The 27,196-nt window shown below is 43.1% G+C and overlaps 1 protein-coding gene across 1 annotated transcript in view; it reads left to right on the top strand.

Moving 5' to 3' along the window:
• The window catches only part of cfdp1 (craniofacial development protein 1), a 270,776-nt gene that overhangs the window by 217,260 nt on the left and 26,320 nt on the right, over positions 1-27,196 (top strand). Inside the window, exon 6 of the mRNA XM_068049505.1 lies at positions 12,849-13,007. Within this exon, the coding sequence (XP_067905606.1) occupies positions 12,849-13,007 (159 nt within the window). The remainder of the gene's footprint in view (positions 1-12,848; positions 13,008-27,196) is intronic.

Genomic DNA, 27,196 nt, shown 5'->3' with positions numbered 1-27,196 from the left:
TGCATGGGTAGGAAGAGAAGACATTGCAGGAGATTCTCTGCCTACAATTAGATAGCTAAGAGTAGAATCAAGCAAAGGCAGTCCCATTGAGCTCGACAACGGAAGAGAGGCAGTGAAGGAGGATGACATGATCAAGTATGACCAAAGATGCAGTGAGGTCGAGAAGGACTAGAATGTTCACTATGTTCACAGTCAGAGGATATCATTTCTGACTTTGATCAGTTCTGTTTCAAAGCTGTGTCAGGAATTGGAAACCTGGATTGGAAAGGTTCAAAACATATCTGGGAGGTGGCAACACGTGCAAGGATTTTGGAAAGCAAAGGGAGGTTGAATATGGAGTGGTTGTTTGTGAGGATGGAAGGATCTGGGTGGGTTTTTTGGGTGGTGTGGGGCGGGCGATGACACTCTGTTTGAAAGTCGGGAGGACAGTAGCTGAGGAGTTTGAAGCATTTTCAGTGTCAGCTAGGATGAGGGCAGGAGGGGAAGTTATGTGGTCCACATTTTTTTTTTACATTCATTCTTGCAATGTGGCCAGCACTGGCAAAGCCAGCATTTATTGTCCGTCCCTAATTGCCCTTGAGAAGGTGATGGCGAGCTGCCTTCTTGAACCAATGCAGTCCGTGTGGTGAAGATATTCCCTTAATGTTGTTGGTTAGGGAGTTCCAGGATTTTGACCCAGTGACTACAAAGGAATGGTGATACATTTCCAAATCAGGATGGTGTGTGACTTGGAAGGCAACTTGCAGGTGATGCTGTCCCATGTGCCACTTTCCTTGTCCTTCTAGACAGTTGTTGAGCAGAGAAACCTTGGGGTGCAAGTACATAGTTCCCTGAAAGTGGCAACACAGGTGGACAGGGTGGTGAAGGCATATAGCATGCTTGCCTTCAACGGCCGAGGCATTGAGTACAAGAGTTGGGACGTCATGTTACAGTTGTACATAACGTTGGTTAGGCCACATTTGGAGTACTATGTGCAATTCTGGTCGCTGCACTACAGGAAAGATGTGATTAAGGTAGAGAGGGTGCAGAAAAGATTCGCAAGGATGTTGCCTGGTTTGGAGGGGTCGAGTTATAAAGAGAGATTGGATAGGCTGGGTCTGTTTTCCCTGGAGCGAAGGAGGCTGAGAGGGGACATGATAGAGGTATATAAAATTATGAGAGGCATAGATAGGGTGGATAGCCAGAGTCTGTTTCCCATGGTTCTTCTTCTTTGGGCTCCTTGTCTCGAGAGACAATGGGTAAGCGCCTGGAGGTGGTCAGTGGTTTGTGGAGCAGCGCCTGTAGTGGCTATAAAGGCCAATACTAGAGTGACAGACTCTTCCACAGGTGCTGTAGAAGAAATTGTTTGTCGGGGCTGTTGCACAGTTGGCTCTCCCCTTGCGCTTCTGTCTTTTTTCCTGCCAACTGCTAAGTCTCTTCGACTCGCCACACTTTAGCCCAACCTTTATGGCTGCCCGCCAGCTCTGGCGGTCGCTGGCAACTGACTCCCACGACTTGTGATCAATGTCACAGGACTTCATGTCGTGTTTGCAGACGTCTTAAAAGTGGAGACATGGACGGCCGGTGGGTCTGATACCAGTGGCGAGCTCGCTGTACAATGTGTCTTTGGGGATCCTGCCATCTTCCATGCGGCTCACGTGGCCAAGCCATCTCAAGCGCCGCTAACTCAGTAGTGTGTATAAGCTGGGGATGTTGGCCGCGTCGAGGACTTCTGTGTTGGAGATACGGTCCTGCCACCTGATGCCAAGGATTCTCCGGAGGCAGCGAAGATGGAATGAATTGAGACGTCGCTCTTGGCTGACATACACTGTCCAGGCCTCGCTGCCATAGAGCAAGGTACTGAGGACACAGGCTTGATACACTCAAGGGGTGACTAAAACTAGAGGGCACAGATTTAAGCTGAGAGGGAGGAGGTTTAAAGGGGATCAGAGGGGTAAATTTTTCACACAAAGAATAGTGGGTATCTGGAATGAGCTGCCTGAGGAGGTGGTGGAGGCAGAAACAGTAGCGACATTTAAGAGGCATCTGGACAGGTACTTGAATGAGCAAGGCATAGAGGGATATGGAATTAATGCAGGCAGGTGGGATTATTATAGATAGGCATTATGGTCGGCATGGGCGCGGTGGGCCGAAGGGCCTGTTTCTATGCTGTATGACTCTTGAGTAGGAGCCATGGGTTTGGGAGGTACTGCCAGAGAAGGCTTGAGTAGTTGCTGCAGTGCATCTTGTAGATGACACACACTGCTTCCACGGTACGCCAGTGGTGGATGGGAGTGCCAATCAATCGGTCTGCTTTGTCCTGGATGGTGTTGAGCTTCTTGAATGTAATTGGAGCTGCACTCATCCAGGCAAGTGGCGAGCATTCTGTCACACTCCTGGCTTGTACCATATGAAATGGCAGAAAGGCTTTGAGGAGTCTGGCTGTGAGTTACTCACCACAGAATACCCCACCTCTGACCTGTTCTTCTTGTCACAGTATTTATGTGTCTGGTAAGTCTCTGGTCTCTGGTCAATGGTGACCCCCCCACCCCAGGATGTTGGTGGGGGATTTGGAAATGATAATGTAATTCAATGTAGAGGGGAGATGGTTAGATTCTCTCTTGCTGGAGAAGGTTGTTGTCTGGCACTTGTATGACGCAAATGTTACTTGTCGCTTATCAATCCAAGCCTGAATGTTGTCCAGATCTTGCTGCTTCTGGGCACAGACTGCTTCGTTATCTGGGGAGTTAAAAATGGAACTGAACACTGCACAGTCATCAGCAAACATCTCCACTCCTGACCTCATGATGGAGGGAAGGTCATCGATGATGCAGCTAAAGATGATTGAGTCTTGGACACTACCTGAGGAACTCCTGCAGCAATGTCCTGCGGCTGAGATGATTGTTCTCCAACAAACATAATCATCTTCCTTTGTGCACAGTGTGACTCCAGCCAGTGGAGCCTTTGCCCCCCAATTCCTAATGACTTCAATTTTACTAGGGCTCTGTCATGCCACACATGGTCAAATGCTGCCTTGATGTCAAGGGCGGTCACACTCACTTCACCTCTGAAATTCAGCTCTTTTGTCCATGTTTGAACTAAGGCTGTAACAAGGTCTGGAGCTGAGCGATCCTGGCGGTACCCAAACTGAACATCAGTAAACAGATTATTGGTAAGTAAATGCGTCTTGATACCACTGTCGACAACATTTTCCATCACTTTGCTGATAACTGAGCTCAGTGTGATAGGGCTGTAATTGGCCGGATTGGATTTGTTCTTCTTTCTGTGAACAGGATGTACCTGGGCAATTTTCCACTTTGTCAGATATATGCCAATGCTGTAACTGTACTGCAACAGCTTGATTAAAGGCATGGATAGCTCTGGAGTACAAATCCTGAGTGCTACTGTCAGCATGTGTTTGGGGTCCACGGCCTTTGCTGTATCTAGTGTGCTTGGCTGTTTCTTGATATCACATGGAGTGAATTGAATTGCCTGGATTCTGTGATGGAGGGGACTTCAGGAAGAGGCTGAGATGGATCATCCACTCGACACTTTTGGCTGAAGATGGTTGCAAAGACTCCAGCCATGATTGAGGGTGAGGAGGTTCATGGAACCTCCTCCCGTTAGTTGTTTAATTGCCCACCACCTTTCACGGCTGGATATGGCAGGACTGCAGAGCTTTGATCTGATCCATTGGTTGTGGGATAGCTTAGCCCTATCTATAGGTCATATCTCAGAAAGCCTTATGGTGAAGGAGAGAACTGGAGCCAATCTTTACACACTTTTAATAGCATTTATTTACAGAGATCCACTTTACAAGCATGCATCTCCTAACCCAATAACCATAGTATCAGTCAGTTCCAATTTATAGGAACACATGTGAATCCCCAGTTAATGCCCTCTACCTGCATAGAATTAATATACAATTAACATATAACATGCTGCTTCCGCTGTTTAGCATGTATGTAATCCTGTGTTGTCGCTTCACCGGGTTGGTACCTGATTTTTGGGTACGCCTGGTACTGCTCCTAGCATGTTCTTCTACACTCCTGATTGAGCCAGGTTTACGACAATCCACTAATTTTATGGTCCCCATTACTGAGACTAGCTTTTTATTCCAAATTTATTTAATTAATTGAATTTAAATTCCACCAGCTGCCATAGTGGGATTTGAACTCACATCTCCAGAGCATTAGTCGGGGCCTCCAAATGACTAGTCCAGAAACATTCCACCAATACAGTTTTCCCGCAATTCCTTATTGCAATCCTGGAATGGGGTTTGAACCCACAACCTTCTAACTCCAAGGTGAGAGCTTTACCAATTGATCCTAGCTGAGACTTGATTTGGGCATAATTGTAATGAATTTCTTTGGGTAACAGACTTTGATTATTTGGTTTCAAAACTGCTATCACTAGTGACTGTCAGGGAAGAATTCCACTGTATGCTACGTGTAGCAAAATCATCACGTTTTTTATAAAACTGGAAGAAAACTGGCTCCTCCTACCTCCCCTCAGAATCTCAAGTTGAATAAACCAGTGTTGATGCATCAAGAACAAATGTGAATGGTATTGTAATGGGGCACTAGGCTATAATATTCAGTTAGAATGTTAGCAAAGAGCAGCTGCTAATATCACAATCTTTATGGCTGCAAATAAGGCATTCGGCGTGTTTACTGGTACCTACTTCATAGTTTTTTTTTTAATCTGACATTTATGAGGATACAAGCCAATTTAAGCCTCCGGTTAGACAGTATGGAAGAGATCCTTGGAGCGAACCCTTTGTGACATACTTAACTTATACTGTTATAAAATGTTAACTTTGTTTTTATGTATTAATGCAATTTAATTATTTAAATTCGAACAGCATCTAACCAGTGCATCAAGGTAGCCATATGGAATATTTTTCATTTTTATGGAATATGGGGCAGCACATCAGACCAGTGGGAGTCATTCAGAAAGGAAATAATGAGGGTTCAGGTTCAACATGTTACCGTAAAGGTGAAGAGTAGGACCAACAAGTCAAGGGAACCCTGGACATCAAGGGATATAGAGGACTGGATAAGGAAAAAAAGGAGGCTTATGGCAGATTCAGAGTGCTGAAAACAGCGGAGGCCATAGAGGAGTATAGAAAGTCTATGGGGTTACTTAGAAAAGTAATTAGGAGAGCGAAGAGGGGAAAAAACACTGGCAGACAAGATGCAGGAAAATCCCAAGGTGTTTTATATCGAGGGCAAGAGGATAACTAGGGAAAAAGTGGGGCCCATTAGGGATCAAAGAAGCAATCTGTGTGTGGAGCCGGAGGACATAGGTGATGTCTTGAATGATTGATTACTTTTCATCTGTGTTCACTATGGAGAAGGACGATGTAGGTATAGTGATCAGGGAGAGGGATTGTGATATACTTGAGCAAATTAGCATTGAAAAGGAAGAAGTATTAGCTGTATTAGCGGGCTTAAAGGTGGATAAATCCCCAGGCCCAGATGAGATGTATCCCAGGCTACTATGTGAGGCAAGGGAGGAGATTGCAGGGGATCTCTCACAAATTTTCAAATCCTCTCTGGCCACAGGAGAGGTACCAGAGGACTGGAGGACAGCGAATGTGGTACCATTATTCAAGAAGGGTAGCAGGGATAAACCAGGTAATTATAGGCCTGTGAGTCTAACGTCAGTGGTAGGGAAATTATTGGAAAAAATTCTGAGGGACAGGATTAATCTCCACTTGGAGAGGCAGGGATTAATCAGGGATAGTCAGCATGGCTTTGTCAAGGGGAGATAGTGTCTAACAAATTTGATTGAATTTTTTGAGGAGGTGACTAGATGTGTAGATGAGAGTAGTTAATGCAGTCTACATGGACTTCAGTAAGGCTTTTGATAAGTTCCCACATGGGAGATTGGTTAAGAAGGTAAGAGCCCATGGGATCCAGGGTAATTTGGCAAATTGGATCCAAAATTGGCTTAGTGGAAGGAGGCAGAGGGTGATGGTCGAGGGTTGTTTTTGCGAATGGAGGCCTGTGACCAGTGGGGTACCGCAGGGATCTGTGCGGGACCCTTACTGTTTGTAGTGTACATTAATGATTTAGACCTGAATATGGGAGGTATGATCAGTAAGTTCGCAGACGACATGAAAATTGGTGGTGTCGTAAATAGTGAGGAGGAAAGCCTTCGATTACAGGACGATATAGATGGGTGGAGCAGTGGCAGATGGAATTTAATCCTGAGAAGTGTGAGGTGATGTACTTTGGGAGGACTAACAAGGCAGTGGAATATACAATGGATGGTAGGACCCTAGGAAGTACAGAGGGTTAGAGGGACCTTTGGGTGCTTGTCCATAGATCACTGAAGGCAGCAGCACAGTCAGATATGGTACGGGATACTTGCCTTTATTAGCCGAGGCATAGAATATAAGAGCAGGGAGGTTATGTTAGAGCTGTATAAAATGCTGGTTAGGCCCCAGCTGGAGTACTGTGTACAGTTCTGGTCACCACACTATAGGAAGGATGTGATTGCACTGGAGAGGGTGCAGAGGAGATTCACCAGGATGTTGCCTGGGCTGGAGCGTTTCAGCTATGAAGACTGACTGGCTAGACTGGGGTTGTTTTCCTTGGAGCGGAGAAGTTTGAGGAGGGACCTGATTGAGGTGTACAAAATTATGAGGGACATTGATAGGTTAGATAGGAAGAAACTTTTTCCCTTAGCGGAGGGATCAATAATCAGGGGGCATAGATTTAAGGTATGGGGCAGGAGGTTTAGAGGGGAGGTGAGGAAAAATGTTTTCACCCAGAAGGTGGTTGGAATCTGGAACACACTGCCTGAAGGGGTGGTAGAGGCAGGAACCCACACAACATTTAAGAAGTATTTAGATGAGCACTTGAAAAGTCATTGCATACAAGGCCAAGTGTGGGAAAATGGAATGAGATTGGATGGGTGCTTGATGGTCAGCGCAGACGAGTTGGGCCAAAGGGCATGTTTCTGTGCTGTATGACTCTATGACATGTAAGGATAAGAAACAATTTGCATAAATCTCATAACTGAACAGTCTTTGAACACCAAGCAAAGGAGGTTTCTGGCTGTTGATTTTTGACCTGTCATTCATGTGACGTGAAATAACTGTTCATCTTTTTACAGAGTACAGCAATGGGACATGAGTTGCCAAAATCTTTTGGATTGTGCTGTTCAGTGAGTTAAATCTGCCTGTCTAAAAGGTGAACAGTTTGATTCGAGGTTATGATCCAGATACTATTGGGTTGGTTCTAGTTATAACTATGGCAAATTGGCACAAGCTGACTTGAATATTTTACATTATCCTTTTCCTTTTATAAGGGTAAACAGGGTTTTTGTAAGGCTGAATGTCTATCGGCCTTTGACTTAAGTGCTTTCCATTGCTTAAATAATAATCTTTTGTGATTTGATGTTTATCACAACTGAGGTTCAGTGACCAATTGCACCCATCTATAATATACCATAAATAATTTTGTAGATAATCTTGGAGATTTAAGATGCATATTATAACCACATCATTTGAGTTAGTGATCTTGCAGCCACTTGCCCTAGTTTTGTTGGAAGGGCATTGGAGAGAGGTAAAATGTGAGAGCAAGTTGATTCCACTGAGTGGGAGAATGGATTAAATGGATGGCTGTGATTGAGTTGTCTCCCCTTTCTGAAGAGTCCTTGTGTGTGGTGCAAAAAAAATAGAATCTGATGGTAAACATGATAAAACCCTGGGAAAATATGTCGCTGTCATGGAAAATGATCAGTCCCTAGAAAGAACTCTTTATTTAAATTTCACCTTTTCACAATGTAGTGGAAAAGAAAAAATGCCATTAGGAATTTGGTTTATGAATGCTTTTGATGAAATATAATTTTTAAAAATTGATCAAGAATGTTTCTGGAACATTTTGGAAAGAGTGGTACAGAGATGCCAGGTGTTTCTGTACTGTAGAGAATCACCAAAGCATCCATAATTATTGTAACTAGTACATAGGAAGTCCATATAGTCAGTTGAGGATAAAAAGAAAAATGATAAAATGAATTTAGAAATAAAATATAATACACAGCAGGTCGATTAGCATCTTGGAGAAAACTAGGTCCTCTCAAAAATACAATTCACTTGTTTAAGTGGCAATCAATGTCACTAGAGATGGGAGGAAATTTGGGGAATGCCTTTAAACAAAAACTGTGGGAGCTTTTTGTGCCGATGAAGATCAATTACCTACTGTGGACAGTGACAATGGTGGGTTCGTAGCCATGCTCCACCAGATTGCTGATCTCTGGGACAGCTAATGTTGGGAGGCATAGAGTAAAGGCCAGGATAATTGGAGCAAGGGTCACCTCGCAGACGGTGTACCAAGCGACAGTGACTTAAGAGCAGGTCTGCCACAGTTGCAGCATGACGTGAAGAGAGCTGGAAAAAAAGAGGAATTAATTTCTTAAGCTTCAGGAAAATCATTTATTCCTCTCTTTTTTTAAATGACTAGTTGTGTTGTACATTTGTCATGTACCACTCCCAACAGTCTGACATAATCTCTGGAAAATGATGTGTCCTATTCTAACTGGCTATTGGTCAGCTCTAACATTGAGCTTGGGTGACTTCAAATTGCAGAGGGAGCTGCAAAAAGATAGACATTCATTATTTGCTGGTTTCTTTTTCCATATTAATGAAAATACAGTAGCATTCACCAAGGACAAGTCCTAGCCTAAAGTGTTTTTCCAGAAATCTCTACCATGAGACTAGATAACTTGAGAAATTTATAACACTCAACAAATGGTCTAAAATACAATAAAAATCAGAACGTCACATACTGTATGAAGTATATTAGGCAGATATACAGTTCTGTTGGTATCGGTTAGCTTTTGTAGTGATTTAAACTTTTTTGGAAGACAAAGAGTACTTTTAGATTTTTTTTTATTGAGAATAATGTTTCTCTTCAAAGCAATTTGTCCCAATTCTACAATTGCTCATTTTATGTTTTAAAAGTGAAATGGCTAACACTGTACACTTAAATTTCATCTGCCTTTGGGCAAAATTCTGGAATGTACATGACATTTTGTTATACAGTGAAGAAAATCTTTTTCCTCAAAGAATTATTTCCCGATGTGAAAGTTTATTGTTTGCTAATGTCCATGCCCAGTTTAACTATTTTACTGCAATTAAAGAATTAATTGTCTCCAATGTCACATGCCTGAAGTTTTAAAAAGGATTGGCTAGCTAGGGTAATGATAAAACTTCACTGCTGCTTGTTATCAACTTTCTTGTCAATCTGATTAGACCAGGATTGTCCAACATACAGCCCATGGGTCAGGATCTGGCCCGCCAAAGCTTTCCATCCAGCCCGTGGATGTATTTCAGAGATGAGAAATTTTCCATTGTCGTCTTTCAGACCAGCTTTTAAAAAGAAATCACGCTGTCAGTGTCACAGCTGACAGATGCTGACATTGGAAACAGCAGTTTCCCGACTTTGGACAGATCCAGGGTTTTCCGGCGGGTTCTGACTTTCTTTCAAATCAGCGTTACACAGACTCCAGAATTAGAGGAGTGCAGGTATCTCAGGGTTGTGGAGGAGATTTACAGAGATAGGGAGGGGCGAAGCCATGGAGGGATTTGAAAACAAGGATGAGAATTTTCAAGACATTGTTTGCCTGGGAGCCAATGTAGGTCAGCAAGGACAGGGGTGACAGGGGAACTGGACTTGGTGTGAAGTAAGACACGGGCAGCAGAGTTTTGTATGACCTCAAGTTTACGGAAGGTAAAATGTGGTAGATCAGCCAGGAGTGCTTTGGAACAGTCAAGTCTAGAGGTAATGAAGGCATGAATGAGAGTTTCAGCAGCAGATGAGCTGAGACGGGAGTGAAGTCGGGCAATGTTATGGATGTGGAAATAGGCGGTCTTCGTGATGGCACGTTATGAGATTAGAAGCTCATCTCTGGGTCAGATGTGACACCAAGACTGCATTGGTTTAATCTCAGACTATTGCCAAGGAGAGGGATAAAGTCGGTAGCTCGAGAATTACTTTAAATCTATGCCCCCTGGTCTTTGACCCCTCTGCTAAGGTAAATAGGTCATCCCTATTTACTCTATCCAGGCCCCTCATAATTTTATACACCTCAATTAAGTTACCCCTCGGCCTCCTCTGTTCCAATGAAAACAACCCCAGCCTATCCAATCTTTCCTCATAGCTAAAATTTTCCAGACCTGGCAACGTCCTCTGCACCCGCTGCAGTGCAATCACATTTTTTCTGTAATGTGGTGACCAGAACTGCACACAGTCCACAAGCTGTGGTCTAACTAGTGTTGCATAACCACCCTGCTCTTGTATTCTATGCTTCAGCAATAAAGGAAAGCATGCCATATGCTGCCTTAGCCACCTTATTTACCTGTCCTATCTTGAAGGATCTGTGGACATACACTCCAAGGTTCTTCAGTTCCTCCACACTACTCCGTCGTCTACCATTTATGTGTATTCCCTTGCCTTGTTGCACCTCCATTCTCGTAAATCTTTTCTGCATCCTCTTTGAAGCTTTCACTTCCTTCTTATAGTGCAGTGCCCAGAATTGGACACAATGCTCCTGCTGAGGCCGAACCAGTGTTTTATAAAGGTTCATTCTAACTTCCTTGCTTTTGTAGTCTGTGCCCCTATTTACAAAGGCCAGGATCCCGTAAGCCTTTAAAACCACTTTCTCAACCTGCCCTGCCATTTGTGCACATATGCCCCCAGGTGTCTCTGTTTCTGAACCCTCTTTAGAATTGCATTGTTTATTTTATATTGCCTCTCCTCAAATTTCATCTGCCACGAGTCCTCCCATTCCACCAGCCTGTCTGTGTCCTCTTGAAGTCTATCACTATCCTCCTCCTAGTTCACAATACTTCCAAGTTTAGTCTTATCTGCAAATTTTAAAATTGCATCCTGTACACCCAAGTCTAGGTCATTAATATATATCAAGAAATGCAGTGGTCCTAATACCGACCCCTGGGGAACACCACTGTATACCTTTCTCCAGTGTGGAAAAACAACGGTTCACCAATACTCTCTTTTCCTGTCACTCAGCCAACTTCATATCCATGCTGCAACTGACCCTTTTTGTGGCACTTTATCAAATGGCTTTTGGAAGTCCATGTACACCACATCAACCACATTACCCTCATCAGCCCTCAAGCAAGCTGGGTAAGCATAATTTGCCTTTAACAAATCTTTGCTGGTTTTCCTTAATTAACCCACACTTGTCCAAGTGACTTGTTAATTTTTTCCTAGATTATTGCTGCTAAAAACTTTCCCGCCACCAAGGTGAAACTGACTGACCTGTAGTTGTTGAGTTTATCCTTAACCCCTTTTTTGAACAAGGGTGCAGCATTTGCATTCCCCAGTCCTCTGGCACCACCCCCATATCTAAGGAGGACTGGAAGATTATGACCAGCATTTCCACAATTCCCACCCTTACTTGCCTTGTTCATCTGACAGTACCTTTTGAAAGATTTAGGTCTCGCATCCAGTGTTCAAGTTACTGACCACATGCATTTTGTTTCAAAATGAGAGATCTCCAAGCAGTAACAGGAAAGTCAGCTAAATTGGTCTGGAAGGAGCACTAGTTGTCAGTTCAATTTGCTGTTTCTGCTGTGACTTTTGTTTAGCTTTTTTGATGGTGTTGAGATTTGCTCCTGGTGTACTTTTTAATAAAATGGATTTAAATTCAATAGAATTAATGTCAATTTAAAAAAGCTTATGTATCGGTTCAGCTGTATGTCATATTCTTCTTAGCAAGGCTACTTAACGTACAGCTGTCATTCCTTGAAATGATCTAGTTATGAAGAGAAAATATACATTAACTCAAACATTTTTTCAAGGCACATTTGTGTATTCAAGGAATATTCACATTTATTCAGTGAATGAACAAGGTTGATGCCAGCAGTGTAGAAGCCAGGTCATCAATGTCCAAAGACAAGAGAAAGACTGAAGAGTAACACTGGCAGCAAAGAAAATAGTGCAAGGGCTATATGCATTTTATTTTTGCTTAAAAAAAACTAATTGCTGCTTTACATATGTTTTGAGCCATTTATCAACTCAGTATGGCCATGTTTAGGTGTTGTACTTGGCTCAGAGGTAGCATACTTACTTTTAGGTCAGAAGTTTGTGGCTTCAAGCCCTAATTCAGAAATCTGAGCACAAAATCTAGGCTAGCACTTCAGTGCCTAATGAAGGAGTGCTTCAGTGTCGAATGTGTTGAGTTTTGGATGAGACATTAAATGTCTGCCCCTCAGGTGGACATAAAAGATCCCACGGCACTATTTGAAGAACACAAGGAAGTTCTGCTGGTGTCTAGGCCACCATTTATTCCTCAACCAACACTACCAATAGTGGATCATCTGGTCATATATCTTATTGCTGTTTGTGGGACCTTGCTGTGGCTGCTTTGTTTCCCACATTACAACAGTGATCACACATCAAAAGTACTTTATTGGCTTTGAAACACTTTGGGATGTACAGAGCTTGTGAAAGACGCTATATAAATGTAAGTTCGTTATTTCCTTAGTGGTAAAGTACTGCAGATAGATTTTGATTTGTTTGCACACTTCCTGACATTGTTGCAGTACAAAAAGCTGAACATTTTTTTTATTATTTGGTTCAAAGATGCAAAACAATAGCCGTCAAGTACAGTCTGAAGAAACTGGCTTAATTGAATTTGACATCACAAGGGAGAAATCACTGCAGGCAGATTGAAGTGGAAATACTAATGATTTGAGTTGTATAAATAATTTATCTTTTCAACAGATAGTGGAATATTTGGTTACTTCAATGGCAACTTGTAAAGGTCTATACCCAGCTGAGGTATGCATCGTTCCCATTCTGAATATTTTATCCTTTGTTTCCCAAATGCAGAGTTAAAAGGCAAAGTGCGATAGGTAACATTCTGGGAAAGATTGGGGGAAAGAAACAAAAGATGAGCACCTTGGAGAAATCGAAGATCGACTGGGAAGCATTCAAAGAAAAGGAGGGGATTGGCGATGAACTTGCAATCTACAACCGAGGGAAAGAAGGGTGAGTGCTGAAACAGAGTCCAAAAGGAAAGTGACCTAATTTCTAGAACAAGACAACTATAGAGCAGTTTCTGTGGTCGGACACTTTGTACTTGAGAACACCTGGCAGCCAACTAAATACATCATCTATTACTATTCGCCACAAGCATGGAAACATCTTATTGGTTATAGGGCACTCACTCTTCGACAGCAGTGGGATCTGATTGTCTCACTGCTGGACAGAATCCAGTGCAACAATCAGTATCAATTGCTGTTTTTTCCATGAAATACCCCTCTGCTGCAGCACTTTATGATCAACTATAGGGAGTTTATTATTCCTGAGTAATGTTTTAACGGATTTGAAACTTGCGCGTGCTGTAATAGCATTTCAGCAAAAATGCTGAAATTTCTCACACACGTTTGACTTATTCCATCTATAAAAATAAATTGTTAAATGCAAGTTTTAATGTAACAGTACAAACCTAACAACATAGAGCAAATTTGCACAGGGAAAACTACCATGATATTATCTCCTATAATGGTTGCAGCATGTTCAAACTGAGGAGTTCATTTAATCCTTTCACTCTAGTAACCAAACATAGACATTAGTTTGAGCTGCAATGATTTGTTGGAGTTTCTTTCACGAACAATCTTTTCTAGTCAAAAGATAAAGACTGTCTATTTTTTTATGAAGATCGACAAGCAGTTATTTCAGGAATAGGCTGATTGAAAGATTATGAAGCCACCAAGTATAGTTGGAGCAAAATTAATCATTACTCTATTTGCTACATACATGCATTGTTGTCCACGTGTGTTGACAGCAATTTGAGGGATGAACTTAAATTAACTTTCAGTATCTTTCAACATTTGTTTATCTTGTTGCAAGTATATTATAGTTCTGTTTATTTGAAAACTGCCGAGCATTATTGCCAATTCATCACTCATTAATGGAGAAAATCTTTATACTTGTGAGCAGCACAAGAGATGTAACACTAGAACATGGAAGTCTCAACTAGGACACAAGACCCAATCTTAACCAATGTTCATGTTGTTACGGCCACGTGGTGCGATGTGGATGCTTCCCCACCCCGTTCAACTCCCCACCTGACTGCAGCAAGTGTTTTATTATTAGGGTTTAAGCCCTTTGTCTGTTTATTTGACAAATAAAACACCAGCGATAGGGTTTTCTTATAGGTTTAAAACCAGAAAATCAGTTGTTTATTGATCAGTGCGCCTTCTCCCCAAATTGTCCACTCACGTACATTTGTTAGCATGCGCGCACGCACACAAGACAGACAGAGAGAAAGACCCTTCCGAAGAAGGGTCACTGACCCGAAACGTTAACTCCGCTTCTCTTTTCACAGATGCTGCCAGACCTGCTGAGTGGTTCCAGCATTTCTTGTTTTTATTTCAGATTTCCAGCATCCGCAGTATTTTGCTTTTATTATAACTGTTCATATTTAGTTCATAATTTGTATCATTGCACTTCTTGTGTGCGTGACAACATTCTTTGATCATAATGCACCATAGACTTGGAGATTTTTTTTAATAAGTGGCCCATTCTATTCAATCAACAAAGATTATGATGGGGATGAAACCAGAACTTTTTTTTTAAAAGGGTTTTGCTAAAGCAGCCCTAGCATACACAGTTGTCTCATAGACACTGGCAATAGCCATATTGATTGGCTCTCCCTCCCCCACTTTTTACCTATTTCTGTGCTGTACCTACGCTATCAGCAGCAGCATACATATTCTTGTGATAAGCTAGTTTTTGCATGCTGCCACTCACCCAGAATCCAGGTGTGATGGCAACAAGCTAGCTTCCGTAGCTAGCGGTATCCTTTATCCGAGTCCAAACTAATACTTCTACTGCTGCACTTCCACTTCTTCAGGTCAAATCTCCTCATAAGATAAGTACTGATCAATGGAACACTATTACTGTATGAGGGAGGGGATTGGTCAGGTCGCAGTGAGCTGTATAATGGTACAGACACATTGAAGGAGGTTGGTGAAATTGATCATGCCCAATGCTGAGAGATCGAAGAAAGATGATGTACTATAGACATTGTCACAGAGGATGTCATTTGTGACTTTGTTTAGGGCTGTTGCAGTTCTGTGGCAAAGGGTGGAAACCCAATAGATTTAAACAGGGAATTGTGGAAAAGATGAGCACAGGTTTGAGAGATGACACTGACTTAGCGAAAGAAAAAGAGATGTCATAGTCTGTAAGGACAGAGGAGTCAAGAGTGGGTTTGACCGTGTTGTTGAAAAGGAGGGGAGCACTTACAATGTCAGCTGGCATGGGGACAAGAAAGCTATCATGGATGCCAGAAAGGGAAGGTAGTTGAGCTGTTTAGTGGGGATGGTGTCAAGGGGACAGAAGATAGATCTCACGAACGAGATGAACTTGGAAAGAGTATAAGAGAAGATTGGAATGAAACTAGAGGAATGCGAATTCAGGGCTAGATGGAAAGTGGCTAAGTTTAACTTGTTGGTCAAGGGCAAGGTAGGAGAAGTAGTAGAGGCAGCTGAACGGAAGGTCTTTGTTATGAAATTCATTGGCTCATCAGACTTGTTGGAGGTGAAAGTGGAAAGCACAGGAGAGAGGGCTTTATGGAAACATTGGGTAATAGGGAAAAACCATGGGTTATCTTTGCTCTCCAAGATAATCCTGGAGTAGTGGTTGGTTTTGGCAGAGAGAGCACTTCATATGGTCCAACTAGATCCGATGCTGGATACTAAAGCAGTTCTGTGCTAGATATGCTCAAGAATGCAGTTCTTAAACTTTACTAGAACAAATAACTGGAATAGAAGAGAATAAACATTTTACTAGGGTTAGGCGGATCAAAGGTGGAGATGAGAGCGTGGTTGAACAAATTGATGGTTGCAGGAGTATCGTGGAGAATGGAGTACCAAAGGGTAGGTAGCTGGGAGTTTGAAAGTGCGGTTGCAAGTGAATTAGTCTGTTTCTTTCCAGCTATGAATTCTGAAGAAGTGAAGTTTCAAGGCGGGAGGGAATGAGAGTGATGAGTGGTATAAGGAAGTGGTCAGTGATGACCTTGTGAAAGAACAGGACATGGGATTAGAAAGGCCACAGGAGATGGTAAGGTCGTTGGAGTGGCTGTGAATATGGGTAGAAGGAGTTTAGGGAAGTCAGGAGGGCAGTGAATTCAGAGGAGAGGGGGAGATTTAGTGCACTCAATGTTTAAATGAGTATCATTCTGAAACCCATTCAAATGTGTATTTTTTAAACCAGCGAAGTGTGTGCAGCAAGTGTTTAAAAACTGCTGGCTGCTTACAATTCTGAGAGCCTGGCAGCTAATCTGTGAGGACCAGTGTTTTACCACTACATCCATTGCCTGATTGAAAGAGTAGCCAACCACTATGCTCTAAGACCATGCTTCCCTGTATCTGGTCGCTAGGAAATCCTGATAGGAGCCCAGGTTAACCTGCTCTTAATGTATCTTCCTCCCCCCATATGGACTTGGTATATGCAACACCTTTGCTTAATGTTTCGCCCAGACAGCACAGTTGAGAACAGAATTTCATGAGGTAGGGTTTTGGACTGAATCTGTATCTGGCCACCTGTAGCAAACCTTGTTTGTATACAGCCAAACCATGGGTTAACTCTTTGTTCTTTTTGCCTTGCTAAATGCTGTTGTACTCAAGTTGTTCAGAAGTCAGATCATTCACATTTGTAAACTTAGCAACTTTTAATTTTTTTAAGCCTTAATTATTTCTGTGTTCTTAAACCTCGTATGTTAAAAGTGTATTAAAATCCTTCTGTATTTGAATTCTAATCTTTCTTGCTTGCACATGTGTCGAGGATCAAAGGAGCATAACGGCAAGGTATAAAGCAAAGACTGCTTTGCTTTTGGCAATAAAGAGCACTTTGACTTTCTCACATATATCTTTGACATGAATCTCTGATGGGATTTTTGTCTTGTTTGAAAAGGAACTTCTGAGTTGCTTTGGTGCCTTTTTGGTTATCCAAAGTAATCTTGACTTCTTTCCCTTTTACAGTGGCTGAAAGCCATGGCTTCAGGCTTTATCTTTTAGAAATGTACTTAATTTTAGATGAAAAGATGCATCCTTTATTACAACTAGCAATGTTGTGTACTTTGTTTTGGAGAATTAATGAAATTGTGCCCTCTGGCTCGTTGTAATAAGAGCAGAACTGGCTTTAGTTCCTGCATCTCACACAGGATTAGAGAAAAAATGCCATTATTGGTTACCTGCACGTTAAGCAATAAAGCAATCAGTCATTACTTTTGTGTGTGCAGACAGATAATGGCTCATTTTCTGTTAGAAGTAATCAGTAATATACAGATATGCATTAGTATACTAAGTATTGTCTGTGATTTCAGAATGATTGTTTTTTGTTCTGAAAAATCAGCTTTCAATTTCAGTTTGCTATCACAGCTTATCAAAAATCTTGTCACAGCTGAGAATGATCTGAAAGTCTCATCTGCTTACTGGTTGTCCGACGTACAATAAACCTTAAACAGTCTCAATCCACTTCATGGTGGGTACAGACATCCAACACAAAATTGCTCCTAATCAGGCTTGGGTCGATAAGTGGCAAGTAACATTAGTGCTACACAAGTTCCAGGCAATGACCATCTCAAACAAGAGAGAATCTAACTATTGTTTGCACTGGAGTGCTGACTTGGGTTGCATTAGAGTGCTACAGTGGAAGTTTGGTAACTGAGGATAATTAAGGGTTAATTTTATCTTAAATCGAATCTGTCTTTTATTTAGCAGAGTAACTTAACAGTTGCTGTTAGGGTTGGAGAAGGTGAGTTTTAGACCAGCTTTAAACAGGGTTCACTCAAGCTCTGCTTGCAGCTACACCTTGTTAATTAGAGAATTGGCTCAAACCAGTTTTCAGGGGGCTAGAGTCAGTCAGTATAAAAGTGAGCCATCTTACAGTGCTGACTTTGTTTGCACTGGAGTGCTGACTTTGTTTGCACTGGAGTGCTGACTTTGTTTGCACTGGAGTGCTGACTTTGTTTGCACTGGAGTGCTGACTTTGTTTGCACTGGAGTGCTGACTTTGTTTGCACTGGAGTGCTGACTTTGTTTGCACTGGAGTGCTGACTTTGTTTGCACTGGAGTGCTACAGTGGAAGTTTGGTAACTGAGGAAGTTCGGTAAGGAGGGAGCGAGGAGCTCCTTTCATTTCCTACCTGTCCTCAGAGTGAGGGGAACTGAGAGCTTCCAAAGAGCACAGCTGACTGGAAGAAGATTTGGAGGGCGGAGTTCCGGACTGGTAAGTATAAAAAAAACTTACCTCTGGTAAAAAAAAACTGAGTGACGTCACAGGAAAGCTGTGACCTGATTGGCTGGTAGGGAATTTTTTTTTACTGAATTTGAAAATAAAACATTGATAAAAATTGATTAAAACCCTAATTAACTAATTAATAAGTAGAGTAACTAAACCAGAGGGAGGAGATTACTGTATTTAGTTAGCATTTAATATTTATAGTAGGAATCTAGCACGAGGGACCATATGGTTAATTATAACAATTTAGTAAGGATTTAATAAGTATTTTAAATTCATTTATTAATTAGTGCTAGAAATGTCAGTTAGAGGGGTGAAGTGCTTCACCTGTGAGATGTGGGAGGTCCGTGATGCTTCCAGCGTTCCGGACGACTACATCTGCAGGAAGTGTACCCAGTTGCAGCTCCTCACAGACCGCATGGATTGGTTGGAGCGGCAACTGGATGCACTTAGGAGCATGCAGGTGGCAGAAAGCATCATAGACAGGAGTTTTAGAGAAGTGGTTACACCCAAGGTGCAGGCAGATAGATGGGTGACCGCTAGAAGGGGCATGCAGTCAGTGCAGGAATCCCCTGTGGCTATCCCCCTCTCTAACAAGTATACTGTTTTGGATACTGTTGTGGGGGATGGCCTATCAGGGGAAAACAGCAGTAGCCAGAGCAGTGGCACCACGGCTGGCACTGTTGTTCAGCAGGGAGGGACAAAGCGCAGAAGAGCAATAGTTATAGGGGACTCTATAGTCGAGGGCACAAATAGGCGCTCCTGTGGACGTGAAAGAGACTCCAGGATGGTATGTTGCCTCCCTGGTGCCAGACTCAAGGATGTCTCTGAACGGACAGGGGGCATTCTGAAGGGGGAGGGTGAACAGCCAGAGGTTGTGGTACACATCAGTACCAATGACATAGGCAGGAAGAGTGATGAGGTCCTGCGGGGGAGTTTAGGGAGTTAGGTAGAAAGTTAAAAGACAGGACCTCTAGGGTTGTAATCATGGGATTACTCCCTGTGCCACGTGCCAGTGAGGCTAGAAATAGGAAGGTAGTGCAGCTAAACACGTGGCTGAACAGCTGGTGTAGAAGGGAGGGTTTCAGATATCTGGACCATTGGGATCTCTTCAGGGACAGATGGGACCTGTACAAGAAGGACGGGTTGCATCTAAACTGGAGAGGCACAAATATCCTGGCTGCGAGGTTTGCTAGCGTCACTCGGGAGGGTTTAAACTAGTGTGGCAGTGGGGTGGGAGACAGAGCAGTGGGACAGCAAGTGAAATAAATGAGGGGGAACCAGTAAATATGGCCAGTAAGACTAAGAGGAAGAGCAGGCAGGGAGATGTTGCGGAGCACAGCGAGACTGGTGGTCTGAAGTGCATTTGTTTCAATGCAAGAAGTATAACAGGTAAGGCAGATGAACTTAGAGCTTGGATTAGTACTTGGAACTATGATGTTGTTGCTATTACAGAGACTTGGTTGAGGGAAGGACAGGATTGGCAGCTAAATGTTCCAGGATTTAGAAGCTTCAGGTGGGATAGAGGGGGATGTAGAAGGGGTGGGGTAGTTGCATTACTTGTTAAGGAGAATATCACAGCTGTACTGCGGGAAGACACCTCGGAAGGGTCGTGCAGCTCAGGAATAGGAAGGGTGCAGTCACGATGTTGGGGGTTTTCTACAGGCCTCCCAACAGCCAGCGGGAGGTAGAGGAGCAGATATGTAGACAGATTTTGGAAAGACGTAAAGGTAACAGGGTTGTAGTGGTGGGTGATTTTAACTTCCCCTATATTGACTGGGACTCACTTAGTGCTCGGGGCTTGGATGGGGCAGAATTTGTAAAGAGCACCCAGGAGGGCTTCTTGAAACAGTATGTAGATAGTCCAACTAGGGATGGGGCCGTACTGGACCTGGTATTGGGGAATGAGCCCAGCCAGGTGGGAGCATTTCGGGAACAGTGACCATAATTCCATAAGTTTTAAGGTACTTGTGGATAAGGATAAGAGTAGTCCTCGGGTGAAGGTGCTAGATTGTGGGAAGGCTAATTATAACAATATTAGGCAGGAACTGAAGAATTTAGATTGGGGGCGGCTGTTTGAGGGTAAATCAACATCTGACATGTGGGAGTCTTTCAAACGTCAGTTGATTAGAATCCAGGACCAGCATGTTCCTGTGAGGAAGAAGGATAAGTTTGGCAAGTTTCGGGATCCTTGGATAATGCGGGATATTGTGAGCCTAGTCAAAAAGAAAAAGGAAGCATTCGTAAGGGCTGGAAGGCTAGGAACAGACGAATCCCTTGAGGAATATAAAGACAGTAGGAAAGAACTTGAGCAAGGAGTCCGGAAGGCTAAAAGGGGTCATGAAAAGTCATTGGCAAACAGGATTAAGGAAAATCCCAAGGCTTTTTATACGTATATGAAGAGCAAGAGGGTAACCAGGGAAAGGGTTGGCCCACTCAAGGACAGAGAAGGGAATCTATGTGTGAAGCCTGAGGAAATGGGCGAGGTACTAAATGAGTACTTTGCATTAGTATTCACCAAGGAGAAGGACTTGGTGGATGATGAGCCTAGGGAAGGGAGTGTCGATAGTCTCAGTCATCTCATTATCAAAAGGGAGGAGGTGTCGGGTGTCTTGCAAAGCATTAAGGTAGATAAGTCCCCAGGGCCTGATGGGATCTACCCCAGAATACTGAGGGAGGCAAGGGAAGAAATTGCCGGGGCCTTGACAGAAATCTTAGCATCCTTATTGGCTACAGGTGAGGTCCCAGAGGACTGGAGAATAGCCAATGTTGTTCCTTTGTTTAAGAAGGGTAGCAAGGATAATCCAGAAAATTATAGGCCGGTGAGCCGGACGTCAGTGGTAGGGAAATTATTGGAGAGGATTCTTCAGGACAGGATTTACTCCCATTTGGAAACAAAAACAAACTTATTAGCGAGAGGCAGCATGGTTTTGTGAAGGGGAGGTCGTGTCTCACTAATTTGATTTAGTTTTTTGAGAAAGTGACAAAGATGATTGATGAAGGAAGGGCAGTGGATGTTATCTATATGGACTTCAGTAAAGCCTTTGACAAGGTCCCTCATGGCAGACTGGTACAAAAGGTGAAGTCACACAGGATCAGAGGTGAGCTGGCAAGATGGATACAGAACTGGCTCGGTCATAGAAGACAGAGGGTAGCAGTGGAAGGGTGCTTTTCTGAATGGAGGGATGTGACTAGTGGTGTTCCGCAGGGATCTGTGCTGGGACCTTTGCTGTTTGTAGTATATATAAATGATTTGGAGGAAAATGTAGCTGGTCTGATTAGTAAATTTGCGGACGACACAAAGGTTGGTGGAGTTGCGGATAGTGATGAGGATTGTCAGAGGATACAGCGGGATATAGATCGGTTGGAGACTTGGGCGGAGAAATGGCAGATGGAGTTTAATCCGGACAAATGTGAGGTAATGCATTTTGGAAGATCTAATGCAGGTGGGAAGTATACAGTAAATGGCAGAACCCTTAGGAGTATTGACAGGCAGAGAGATCTGGGCGTACAGGTCCACAGGTCATTGAAATTGGCAACACAGGTGGATAAGGTAGTCAAGAAGGCATTCGGCATGCTTGCCTTCATCGGTCGGGGCCTAGAGTATAAAAATTGGCAAGTCATGCTGCAGCTGTACAGAACTTTAGTTAGGCCACACTTAGAATATTGCGTGCAATTCTGGTCGCCACACAACGAGAAGGATGTGGAGGCTTTGGAGAGGGTACAGAAGAGGTTTACCAGGATGTTGCCTGGTCTGGAGGGCATTAGCTATGAGGAGAGGTTGGATAAACTCGGATTGTTTTCACTGGAACGACGGAGGTGGAGGGGCGACATGATAGAGGTTTACAAAGTTATGAGTGGCATGGGCAGAGTGGATAGTCAGAAGCTTTTTCCCAGGGTGGAAGAGTCAGTTACTAGGGGACATAGGTTTAAGGTGAGAGGGGCAAAGTTTAGAGGGGATGTGCGAGGCAAGTTCTTTACACAGAGGGTGGTGAGTGCCTGGAACTTGTTGCCGGGGGAGGTGGTGGAAGCAGGTACAATAGCGACGTTTAAGAGGCATCTTGACAAATACATGAATAGGATGGGACTAGAGGGATACGGTCCCCGGAAGTGTGGAAGGTTTTAGTTTAGACAGGCATCAAGATCGGCGCAGGCTTGGAGGGCCAAATGGCCTGTTCCTGTGCTGTACTGTTCTTTGTTCTTTGTTCTTGTCTCCCCTCGACATTCAGTGGCATTACTATCACTGAATCCCCACTGTCAACAGCCTGGAGGTTTACCATTGACCAGAAACTGAACTGGACCAGCCACATAAATGCTGTGGCTACAAGAGCAGGTCAGAAGCTGGGAATTCTGTGGCGAGTAACTTACCTCCTCTCTCCCCAATGCCTGTCCACCAGCTGCAAGGCACAAGTCAGGAGTGTGATGGAATACTCTCCACTTGCCTGGATGGGTGCAGCTCCAACAGCACTCAAGAAGCTCGACACCATTCTGGATAAAGCAGCCTGCTTGATTGGCTTCCATCCACCACCTTCAACATTCACTCCCTCCACCACCGACGCACAGTGGCAGCAGCGTCTACCATCTACAAGATGCACTGCTGCAACTCCAAGGTTCCTTCGACACACCTCCCAAACCCGCGACCTCTACCACCTGGGAAGGACAAGGGCAGGAGATGCATGGAAACACCACCACCTGTAAGTTCCCCTCCAAGCCACACACCATCCTGACTTGGAACTGTATCGCCGTTCCTTCACTGTTGCTGGGTCAAAATCCTGGAACTCCCTTTCAGACAGCACTGTGGGTGTACCTACACCCCAAGGACTGCAGCTGTTCAAGAAGGCAGCTCACCACCACCTTCTCAAGAGCAATGAGGGATGGGCAATCAATGCTGGCCTAGCCAGAGATGCCCACATCCCCCGAACAAATTTTAAAAAGTCCACACTGAACCTTTCTGGACGGCCACAAGATGGCTTGTGTAGGAAATGAATGAATACAAGCTGATCTTCGGAGGTTTGGGTGGAGGTACATTGTTGAGTCAAAATAGGGAGTGCTTTATTTGATATCCCACTATGCTATATCTGACCTGAGAATGCTTGATGCTGCCAGATGGAGTTTCATCCTCAGCACTAGTAACCCTCACTGAATTCACAAAAATGTCATTTAAAAAAAAACTGGTTTAAGTGTTCATTGGAACATGAGATATGCAAGTTCCTGTTACAGAATTGCAGACGAAAAGTAAGTGCCCAAATATCTATTTAAAATGAAAATTCATTGAGTTAAATTAATAAACAGAGGTGCGGGTGGGGGAGCGAGTGCTGGCCTTTAATTGTATTCTGCTACTTTAAAGGGGCAAAACACACTCTCTTGCCATAATAGCTGCAGCAAGATGCTGTAGAATCGATTGGAGTTACTCATTGTTGCTGCTTCATTAGATTGTGCATGCTCTCAATTTTAGGAGTATTTAACTCTGAATAAAGTTAATGAATACCTGCAGCATTGAGTGGGTGGAGTCCGTATCAACCAACAGCAGTTTGTTTTCTCTCTGTTGCTTAAGACTTTTTGATTGCAAAATTAAAACACTATTATACGTGAGGCATTTTGAAGATATGTTTTCATTTAAGTTTGTCACAACTTCAGGTATTTTAGTGAGGTCCTCAGCCCTGGTGCCACTGCATTATGCTAAACTGAAACTTACAGGTTAATTTTTTTTAATTCATTCGGGGGATGTGGGTGTCGTTGGCTAGGCCAGCATTTATTGCCCATCCCTAATTGTCCTCGAGAAGTTGGTGGTGAGCTGCCTTCTTGAATGGCTGCAGTCCTTGGGGTGTAGATACACCAATAGTGCTGTTAAGAAGGGAGTTTCAGGAAGCAAGGGTGAGGTGTTTGTGCACACTCTTCAGCTGCTGATCACTGAGTAATCCTGATGGGCAGGTTGCTTTCCACTTGCTCAGATGGGGAACTGATGAATAGAACACAGTAAAATAAGTTTGTGTATGTAGAACCTATGCTTTCTGTGAATACATAGCGTAATGTTTAGTTTAGTTTAGTTTAGTTTAGAGATACAGCACTGAAACAGGCCCTTCGGCCCACCGAGTCTGTGCCGACCGTCAACCACCCATTTATACTAATCCTACACTAATCCCATATTCCTACCACATCCCCACCTGTCCCTATATTTCCCTACCACCTACCTATACTAGGGGCAATTTGTAATGGCCAATTTACCTACCAACCTGCAAGTCTTTGGCATGTGGGAGGAAACCGGAGCACCCGGAGGAAACCCACGCAGACACAGGGAGAACTTGCAAACTCCACACAGGCAGTACCCAGAATTGAACCTGGGTCACTGGAGCTGTGAGGCTGCGGTGCTAACCACTGCGCCACTGTGCCATTGTTGAGGCTCCTTCGTTTACTTATTCCTTCCATTAAGGATTTGAAATGGGCTACTTTGGAGAAATTACACTATGCCATTCCACCCTGCAGAGACCTGCATCGGCTTCATATTGTCCATATGACTGACATTTTTCTCCTTCACCTTTCCTCACGTAATAGTCTCTACAGTAACCAGACTTTCTGCCACTGAACTTCCTGGGAATCACCACTTTAGATTCTGCCACCCAAACTAATCTCCTTCCCAACTATTTGCCATTTTGTTTCACTGACAACCCTGCACTTAATTTCCACAATAACTGTCGTTTGACTTCCCCCTCTATTGGGCCATTTTATTTCCCATTTTGACCTCTGAAGGTTCAAGTACCAACCTTGACCTTGAAACTCTGCAAACTAAGAACTTGAAACTTCAAAGCTTGCCAACTATGCATAAAAGCAGCTTTATATATTATTCTTTATAGCATTGAAAAGGTGTGTATTTCCTGTTCTCTGACATCTGTCAAAAGCTTCTGTAAATGTTCGTTAACATTAATTACCTAAACATTATGAAGAAAATTCTGCCAGAATGTAGAGAAACGAAGAGCCTCATGCAAAAAAAGAGAAATTTAAAAAAAAAATAAAGAACATTTTCTGAGTTGCAAAGTTTTCTGTAAACATTGAAATATTTAGTTTTTCTTCCTGGTATATTTTTGTTTTCGTAAACAAATCCAAACAAAAATAAGCTCTTGCATTTATCCAAGGACTTAAATCCTTTGTGACATTGATTGTTTATGTGCGATAACCCTGCTGTTTGCTTGCCGACAGGGAAGCATTTCCTGTGTCCTTTCTGTGACCAGATCTTTATTCTTCCCCCTTTGGCTTACATGCTCCTGATTAGCTGCCCCCAGTCATCTTTGGAGTTCTTTGTTGATGCTCCATCTAATCTTGCAGGATAACTTTTTGTGGACTCATATGATTGGGTGTTTGTTTAGATACTCGGGCTCAGCATTTTCAGCTAGTTCCAAGAGTTTAAAAAAAAATTCTATTGAGAAGTTGAAACTGTGGAGCACACACATGCGCCAGGCATCACTGTGAGACCTCAGGCCCTGCAGCACTGCATGTGCAGGCACTGCGATTGTTCAAGCGGAGTAACACATCGGAACCTTTTTGCTTTATAATGAAGAATGCAAAGATACATAAAAATGGTCATTTATAACAATGTGAAAAATGAAAATATGACTGAGTTTATGATTAATGAATTTGATAGCCCTTCAGGTGAAGGGGGTTCATAACTTTGCATTTAGGATGATACCTTCTACAACAATGTTTTTTTTCCTCAGTTTTCCCTTCCTGAAGGCTCTGACTCTGACATGGTTCAAATAGTGCTGGCACCACTCCAGCACCTTACCAAAGTGGTCATTCTTCCTTTATATTCTATACAGTGATTATCAGAAGGCTATTAAACTGTGCAGCCATTACAGCCAAGTGCAGTTGTGCTCTGATCCAGTTACACTAAGTTAGTCACAGCTTCTCCACTAACCTCCTCTTATTCAGTCACCTAAGGACCCACAAACCTTGAGTGGAAGAAAGTCATCGTCACTCTCGAGAGACTGCCTAAGAAGAAGAGAAGGCTGTCCTTTTCTCCTGCCCACCCCCACTCCGCCTTGCCCTCCACCTCAACTGAAACGAAATTAATCTTTCTAAGAGAACATTTTGGCATCATGCCACAAAAATTGCCCTTAGTTGTTCCATTAGCCAATGAAGAATGCAGTATCCCCATTCGTGATCCATATAGCCTGACTGTACCTTGCACAATATCACGATAATAATCTTGCGAAATGTTTCAAAAGGGCAACGGAAATGCATGAGACTGCACTTAACCCTTGTACTACCATATGGTTTCAATTCTAATTCCTTTTTCAATTTTCTCCTCACCTCATATCATTAATGCTCATTGGGTATGGTTCCTCTGACACCAATAGTCCTTTGGTACCTCACCCTGTGATGTTCATCTATGATCCTAGATACTGAGTGTCAGACAAGATCCAAAAATTACACACAGCATTGTATCAAGTATGTAGCAAGTCAGCATGAAGAATCCTGTTAAAGAATAAATAGTGAGTAGTGCCACGGGACGATATCCAGTGACACAGCCCTGTGCACATTAAATGCTCATTATGGGGCAATACCTGAGAGAGATAAGATGGACACAAGCTCCAAAGTGCCCTGTCCCAATTCTCCATGACCCAAGATAGGCATCTACTATCAAATACTGTGCAACTAGGGTAGGACTAATATAGAGTTTGTCAGTCAACACTAGGATCATGACAAAAATCAAATAGGTTATGCTTGCAAGAAGAGAGAATATTGAGCATAAAATAAGAGGTGTAGGCAAAAGTTAACATTGGAGCTCCAGAAAGCCAGGGAAAGATCAAAGGGTGAAATATAGAACCCTTAAGCTAAACTATTCCAGCATGGACAGCTGCTGGGTCTGGCACATGATCCCTGGTCACAAACCTTTCAAGTAAGGTATGCACCCATGGATGAATGGAATTAGGAT

The sequence above is a fragment of the Heterodontus francisci genome, chromosome 17, assembly GCF_036365525.1.
Source record: "Heterodontus francisci isolate sHetFra1 chromosome 17, sHetFra1.hap1, whole genome shotgun sequence".
NCBI lineage: Eukaryota > Metazoa > Chordata > Chondrichthyes > Heterodontiformes > Heterodontidae > Heterodontus > Heterodontus francisci.
Note: the sequence above shows the minus strand (reverse complement) of the source record. Positions and strands in the feature narration are given on the sequence as shown.